This window comes from Plasmopara halstedii (genome assembly GCF_900000015.1).
Source record: "Plasmopara halstedii genome assembly, contig: Scaffold_2321, whole genome shotgun sequence".
NCBI classification, from domain to species: Eukaryota; Oomycota; class Peronosporomycetes; order Peronosporales; family Peronosporaceae; genus Plasmopara; species Plasmopara halstedii.
In genome coordinates this window covers 18,356-25,948 of record NW_020189228.1, presented here as the reverse complement: position 1 = coordinate 25,948, position 7,593 = coordinate 18,356, and the positions used below count along the sequence as shown (strand labels likewise).

Here is a 7,593-nt window from a genome sequence, read left to right as displayed (position 1 = left end):
TTTAACTCAAGATGTAATTACGCATCACAACAAGCGCTATGATTAAGGTCTACTGTCCAAGAATCTGAGCCATTTAGTCAGCCTTTGACTTACCAGCAAATCACCGTCGGAGTGACACAGTGGAGACGTAGCGCGGCATCCCACCCTTACATAACACCAATCCATTTCTATGGAAATTATTATTCGGTCCAATTCTCGGACTTCTTTAATCCATTTTTGGATCTACAGAATTTGGGCTCCATCAAACTGAGAAAAGATTTAGCAGCTCGAAGCTAAAAGTTTTGCCTCTCCGCCAGTTTACTAACTTTGCCTTATATGTCCCTCTTCTAACGATATTGTGGCTATTTAGTTCCTTTAGCCCAGCATACCTCCAATTACGAGGTAGACCCTTCAAAGTCTTGAATCGTGTAAAAGTAGGATTAAGACTTGACCTTAGAATGGGGCCACTGATCGTTTAGAAAGGATAATTTGGGAAAAATAATAATTTGTCAAACGTGCGAAGTTTACGTGCTGTCAAAGATTGTGTGTCTGAAACTTCACCGGCGTGTGGCGTGTGTGAGCGTATAAAATGTTTGAGCGATAAGCGACGTTTGTGGACAAGAATATAATCAATCGATATTAATGCGGTGTAAGAGCAATTACGGCCAAGGTACGATAGGCTGCATCGCGCCTTAGAAAATATATTACACGTCTGAATCGGGGCTTTCTCAACAGATCACGTCTACCATGAATCATGGCACAGCAAAGTATCTGACAAACAAGCAAGCACATATATTTAATTGTAATCCTTCGTGTTGCTTGTCACCGCTTAAGAAGTGTTTGCACATGTCTGTCCACTATACAGAGTTGCCGTGGCAATTCACCACACAGAGTGTTGACCGATTCAGCCCCATCAAAAAGGCCTTCTATTATGCCATGCACATATCGATAGTGCCCATTTAATACCAAATCTGACGTCATTAAATGTCGAAGCAACACATCAGATGCACAAGCCCAATTATAATTTTGAGTATCGTGCTGTCGTCAGTGTCGCGCAACGCTTGCCGCCTTCAAGTTTTACAAACCTGGGCAGGTTTCAAATCGCTGACACTACGACAATGACACGCGATGCTGCCCATGTTTTACATGACCTACGTCATTTCCACTTTGTTTTATTATACCCAAGTAAATGCACTTTCTTTGCTAGGACAGACTGCAACTCCACAATCCTTACGTGGCTTTGCCAATCTTTTTGTCGTAAGCTGCGGGCAAACGACACTTCCGCGTGCTTCTGACACTGCTTTAGCTTACCGAGGCTTTTCTAAACGCCTCAACAGCGTCACGACGGCAACAGGTCGCACTATTGTGGAAGGCGCAGTTTACCATTTAAGATCGCATTATTTCGCAAAGAGTAACGATCATGTCAAATTTTATCGAGAAAACTTAAAAATGCACCACAACCATTAAATCAGTTCTGTCATATAAAAGGTGATGATCTGACAATTGTCTCGTGGTCTGCATGCGTTGGCTTAAATTTCTAGTCAAGGCCTATTCTTTGTAGTGATGCACTCTCATAGAAGGCAATCTAGTAAAATTATCACGACTCGTGAGCTGGTAAATACATTCAAACCCTCCATGCAATCGCTCAAGCTCGCTTTGCCCATTGTCTGCCTTTAAAAATATATTTAATTGAGTCTTGCAAATCTGCAATCGGGTCGACAGATCCTAAAGGCATCCAGCATGTATGGGTGACACCTTACGATCCTTACAAACTTGACCTCAACATGGCCGTTCCAATGCGTGTCACATGTAGGTTTATTTGTAATATCTTCTGCCGATCCACTTTTGATGGCCTTGCTTGGATATGGCCATTATTTTTATTGCCACCAATCACCCACCCAATTAATGTGAACACGCCGGGGTCAATCTGCTTGAAGTCAGCATGAAGGTCAACCGTTCATTCTTTCGTATGAAATTGCTCACTAAAATGACACACACTGCACTCAAGGTGTGGAAAGCTGTGGTCAAGTACACGACAAAGCCTTTGCTCTGCCAAGGAGTAGATAGCGACATGGCTATGGCCAAGAATTCTCGACGAGAAGAGTTCAAGGATGCTTCCAAATTCGGATCGAAGAAGCAGCAGCACATTGCATTCGACGACATGTGCAAACTGGTGAAGCAAGACACCGCAGCACTATACGCTTTACCAGCATCTCCGAGGTGTCAGGTGGTGGCCCTCGCAAATCGGGAGACAGCTCCAACATTCGCTCTCGACGATCATTCGACCCACGACTTTTCAAAAGCGAGTGCCGACAAATTGCTCAACAAGTGTAACCCTTTTCTATCGGGTAAGCACAGAGCAAAGAGTGAAGATCTCGCATCTGAAGCACATACAGTGTCGACGGATTGCTCAACGATTCAAGAGAAAGATGTTGTTGAATCGAACGTTGTCAAAGAAGACGTTGAGATCAAAGAAATGCGTGAATCCACAACGAAGCTCTCTGTCTTTGCTAGAGATCACAATTATGCGAGCTTGATTCATCAGTTCGAAAACATGTCAGTGCAAGCATATGCAGAGGAGCACAATTCTCACTGGGAAAGCGTTGGATACGGACGCTGGGTCAAGTGCACTGATTAAATGCACGTCTACACTTCAATAGCTATTTAATTTGGAGCTGTGTCAATAGTAATTGTGGATTGCTGTGTAATATTTTTAAGAAAAATAGTTGCTTTGTGAGTTCTTAAAATAAAAGCTTCATTTTGTGGCTGAGAGAGTGATGATCTGTGATAACAGTATTTTTCGGTACTTCATCAAGGATCCCTTATTGCAACAACGACAGGTCTTGCTGCAACCTACGAGCCATTTTAATTATGATGAATAGCTTGCAAGGAAGGGATACAAAAGCTGCGGTCAAGCTCATACCACGAGAGTGAAAAACTCATTATAAGACCAGACTCAAAGGCTCTTATTGCTGTCGATTTATCTGAGGTAACAGAGTATACCGATGAATACCCAGCAACACAAAGTCCTTGAAAGCGAATATGGTATCATACTTTACTAATGGTACATTCGGGCTTTTCGAGAAAACAAATCAAACTGTGGTGTAAGCGCATTCGCTGAACATTAAAGGAAGAGAGACAGTGAGGGAATAGATGGATGCAATCAAAAAGATGAAAGTTTGAAACTACCAAGTGTGATGCTGACGGCGGATGACGCGTGGCATAGGCAATCTGACGAGCTGCAAGGTGTGAGAAAAGTATTTGGCAGCACACCTCCACAAATTACATGTAGTTGAATTGAAAAGCGGTCAATTTAGCAAAGTGAGTGATAAAGTAGAGGCTCGAAAGGGTTCACCTGCTGGTGGTTTCGCAGCAATGGACGCTGACTCCAATTGTCTTCTAAAACTCTTACTTTGATCACAGCATTGGTCCATATTTTTCTAAAAGTAAACGGTTGACCAAGTTGGTGATGAATGCAATTTAAGGCTGTTTTTGCCGCGAACAAGCCGTCAAGGGCTTAACATTGATCTTCGTTCGGTAAGGCGGTTTTCGTCTTACCATGTCATGTGGAGACAGTGGCTGTTTCTCGACAAAGAGGGAAATTCTACTCCGAGGTTCGAGGTGTTCCAGTGCAGTTCACTTATTAACAGTCCCGGTAAAGTGTCTTGTTGGTTTGCTTGACCCAATGTATATTCCTGGGCTTCCCTACATGCGATGTTAATAATTTTTGCAAGCACACTGGGACGAGGTTGTATTCATGAAGCTTTAATTCTACTTTACATGTATTTCCATGTCATTCAAATAAAAAAAGAACTGGCAACAGTGCTCCCATGTATTCACAGCATTAAGTATATCGGTCTGATAACTTGGGTGTGGTGTGTTGAAAGACATTATTATCGACTCTCAACTTTTGCTGATGTTCGCTAGCAACAGTTCTTATCTTGATCGTTGCATTGCGTGGGTGTCCGTCTACTCTGACATCAGATCAACGATTTTCATTCATAATTAAGAATGGTATCGAAAAAGACGATTCTGTCGATGCACCAGGTCTGGGAACGCAGCTGATTTATCGAACAAAGTTCCATTTTGTTCGATGAAAACTCTCTGGCATAGTCACTCTGTGTACCCTTCAAGAAATATGCTTTGGATTGGCTGGAGCACTGTGGGACTATTGTGTTTTGGAGGGTGTTGTCTGATAAGAAACGCGAACTAGATACTTTAGCTGAAAGTTTGATTAATATCTCACGGTGGCAAACACAATGTGGGTGATAGCTGGTTAAAATGCAAATCAGCTAGCTTATATGCCTCAGACAGTGACCAACCACTGCTTCTAATGCGTTGAGTTAACTGTAGGAAATTTTCAGGACATATCCCTGTACTACAATTCAATCACCAAGATACACCTCGAACCGTCAAGCAGTTTGCAAACTTTGTTTCGTATCTGAAATAGAGATAATAATTGTGAGATTTGTAGCGCTTCATCATCAGTTAGAAGTCAATATGGAATGTATCGCACCAAGTAATACTTGAATGTTGATCGTATTGCATTCGTGCATATTGATACATCCCACCCTTATGTCCCCGAGGCACCCGCGGCAACCCCCTTTGATAATCAAAAGCGATATCACTTTTCATCACGTGATCTCTTCTTTCATGTGTCGGCTTTTCGAATTTGGTCGTTAATGCGCGCTGAAAATTCTTGTAAATCGTCAATAGTTGTTGACACTTGAAGTGACATCTTCTTGCACTGAATACGATTGGGGTTGTCGATCAAAGCAAGGAGATAAAGACGAATCATATTTGATTGAAAAGGTAACTGTTGCTGAGGCAGCAAAAGTAGACGCAATGAAACGTGATAACTCGAAGAATGTGATGGATTTCTAAGCTTTATTTCTACGAGAGGTTCCGATGCTATATCCGCAAGCGAATTCGCAGAATCTTAAGATGCGAGGCAAAGTTGCTGTCAGGCTGACGCGCAATTTTGCATTAAATTTGTCGCTTTCCCGACTGCAAGACTGTCGTCGCGGCATGCGTTTTCTCTGTGTGAGCTCTCGCCGGCCGTGTTTGTGCCACTTCAAATTGAAAAATGAGTCGAGTAGGGACTGTAATTCTGCTAATGAAGAAAATTTGGGCCTTTAGGATGGGCTAAGGACTGCTTAAACATGAAAAGATGGCAATACGCACATCTGGTTGTGCTGCCTCAAGACGTTGTAAGATCAAGAGCAAGTCTTTACCGATTCTGGTGTCGAGTACCAATCGACTCATGCAGCTAAAAGTACTGAACTCATGCATAAGGCCAAGAGCTGCAAAGGCGCCTGAAAATGGAAAAGCGGAGCATCGAAAATGCACGTCTTTGATGAACATATTGAGCACGTTCCTTGAAACTTATCGTGATGGAACCACAATAAGACGATCGCAAGCTCGAGTCTCAAATTCACGAGTGGATACAGAGCAAAATGAGATTTCTGATGTCATTGCTTGAAAGAGGCAGCGACAATGATATACAACACTGTTTATGCATGCAAAATGTGTGACACTCAAGTGGTTGATTTACGCTTTAATTCGTTCCAAAGAGCGAGAGGAAATTGGCTTAACACTCGCTCTCGCATGTGATTCTGCGTTTCGACGTGAATGTCATGAAAATCTTTTTGGCCATGACTCGCTTCCGTAAGCACGCGCAAAGCAGGTCCCTCGTCAGTCTTGTAGCTGTCATTGTTCGGCACAAAACGCACTTTGTCATCGTCCACTTCCTGGTGAATTGCTACTTCTACTTCGGAATCTAAATCAGTAAAAATCTACAACATCGAAGCATGAGTGAAAAATAAATGACGACCTGCGGAAAGATTACCTGCCAGTTTGGAAAATTTGTGACCACCTGTAGATCATGGTATACAAAATAAATGTTATGCTTCTTAGAAGAATGTGACTAGATACGTTACACTGTAAAACGTATTGGGTGGAGGGTCCTTGTATATGCCTGTGGATGGTAGAGCAAAGTCGATGTGCTTGTCAGAAGCATAGAAAACAATGTTGCCCGCCTCCGGATCGTTGGGGTCTTCCATTTCTCGAAAACATTTGACGTGCTTGAACGCGCTTTGCAACGTACGGTAAATAGATTTCGGGGCTGCTGCACGTGGGCCGTGCATAAATCCTACAAAGTTCATGACCAAGACTCCGTCGATAGTTAACCAGTTTTTACGGATCAACAAAATCTTCTCACGAACGAGAAATGCAAAGGGATTCCAACCCGTATACACGTCCACAATAAATAGATCATATGGATTGGTATCCTCCTGCGTTTGAATTTCAAGATCTTTTGGTTTGCGATTTAAAAATTCAAGACCATCCATAACGAAAGTTTGGCCATTTGGACATTTCTCGTCCTCTTCGTCATCGGATAAAACACACCATTCATATTGGAAATAGTCTGCCGCTTGTATCACTACAGCTTCACTGATTTCAACCACATCTATCGTGAAAACAATAGTTTGAGTATAGTCACATATTCCTTCATAGAAGTAAAGCCGTAAAAATACCTGTTGGGATGTCCATGTCTCGTAGAAAGCTCGGGACGGAGCCAATGCCGAGACCAATCTGCAATGCCCTCGATGGTTTACGGTCTAGATACGCAGAGCACTGCATAATTGTAAAGCCTGGATACGTAGTCTGTTTGCGCAGCATCGGATCGTCAAATTCGGCCCCGATGATGGTCTCGTCGTATAGAAGGTGAAGAATCTTATTGCGACGGACTACCGCGACTACGGAGTCGTCCACGTCGATACGACTTAACACGTCATATTGGTCATCCGTTGCAGGCATCAGATGAGTGCTTACATGATGCACCGTCACTAATAAGAGCAGCAACGATACCATCACCTGTACCATTTTACACGAAGTAAGTATAACTAGTGAGAGAGCAGTTAAGTACAGTAACTATTTCCCTAAGTTCGCAAGCTGTAGTGCAGACTTATCCCAAAGTTGTAGACTTTGTGCATTGCAGTTCTCGTCTATCGTTGCCACGAGTTGGACTCATTATAGACTGGAGACATGTCTGCATGTCCTCGCATCGTTCAGAAGAAGAGAGGAGGTGAAGGGCAGCATCCTAGCTAGGCCTAACGCCTCAAAATTATCGCAGCGGGGCTGCCGCAGCAAAACGCTGAAGGAAGCGTACTTTAGGTCACCGACCTTTCGTTCTTTACAAGAACCAAGTATGAGTAAGCGGATCGCAATCCGCTTACTCGCCTTTCCAAGGCTAATTGACTCTTCGGTTTAGATTCATGTGATTTTTATCGAGTTTTTATCCTATTTTAAAAGTTTAGATTTTCCTAAATAAACTGAATATAAATAGTAGAATCTAGATGCATCCATAACTACTGGCTACCAAGCCCCGTACCGTACTTGCTTGGATGTGTGGTCACACCATGCACATCTCGTTTGACACACACACCTGTTTCTAGGGTTCGTGTATCCCCGTTACACACTTCCATTAAGCTTGAGAACATTTACAGTTCCAATCGATTATTGTCTCAACGAGGCTCGCGTGTCCGTTAGACACTGCAACTTAATTTGTTGGAGTTTAGCAACTTCCTTGCTCAATGAGCCCTGTGTCCACGA

The 7,593-nt window shown here is 42.9% G+C and overlaps 3 protein-coding genes across 3 annotated transcripts; 2 read left to right on the top strand and 1 right to left on the bottom strand.

Annotated features, from left to right (window-relative positions):
• Window positions 1-287: 287 nt before the first annotated feature.
• On the top strand, window positions 288-1,910 carry PHALS_14929 (uncharacterized protein). Its single transcript, XM_036407128.1, has one exon. The coding sequence runs from the start codon at window positions 1,108-1,110 to the stop codon at window positions 1,444-1,446; it is 339 nt and encodes a 112-aa protein (XP_036263384.1). The 5' UTR covers window positions 288-1,107; the 3' UTR covers window positions 1,447-1,910.
• Window positions 1,911-1,921: 11 nt separating this feature from the next.
• Window positions 1,922-2,617, top strand: PHALS_03415 (uncharacterized protein; the record flags this gene model as incomplete). The annotated part of the gene is made up of 2 exons (XM_024717618.1): window positions 1,922-1,927; window positions 1,988-2,617. The coding sequence occupies 2 exons, from the start codon at window positions 1,922-1,924 to the stop codon at window positions 2,615-2,617; spliced, it is 636 nt and encodes a 211-aa protein (XP_024583099.1).
• Window positions 2,618-2,945: 328 nt separating this feature from the next.
• On the bottom strand, window positions 2,946-6,864 carry PHALS_03414 (Predicted spermine/spermidine synthase; the record flags this gene model as incomplete). The annotated part of the gene is made up of 8 exons (XM_024717617.1): window positions 2,946-2,963; window positions 3,034-3,096; window positions 3,169-3,252; window positions 3,335-3,378; window positions 5,534-5,774; window positions 5,828-5,854; window positions 5,919-6,448; window positions 6,516-6,864. 8 exons carry the CDS (start codon window positions 6,862-6,864, stop codon window positions 2,946-2,948), a joined length of 1,356 nt encoding a protein of 451 aa, XP_024583098.1.
• Between the last annotated feature and the right edge of the window lie 729 nt (window positions 6,865-7,593).

Coding starts and splice junctions, on each gene's coding strand:
- PHALS_14929 (XM_036407128.1), top strand. CDS start 1,108: ATGCTGCCCATGTTTTACATGACCTACGTCATTTCCACTTTGTTTTAT.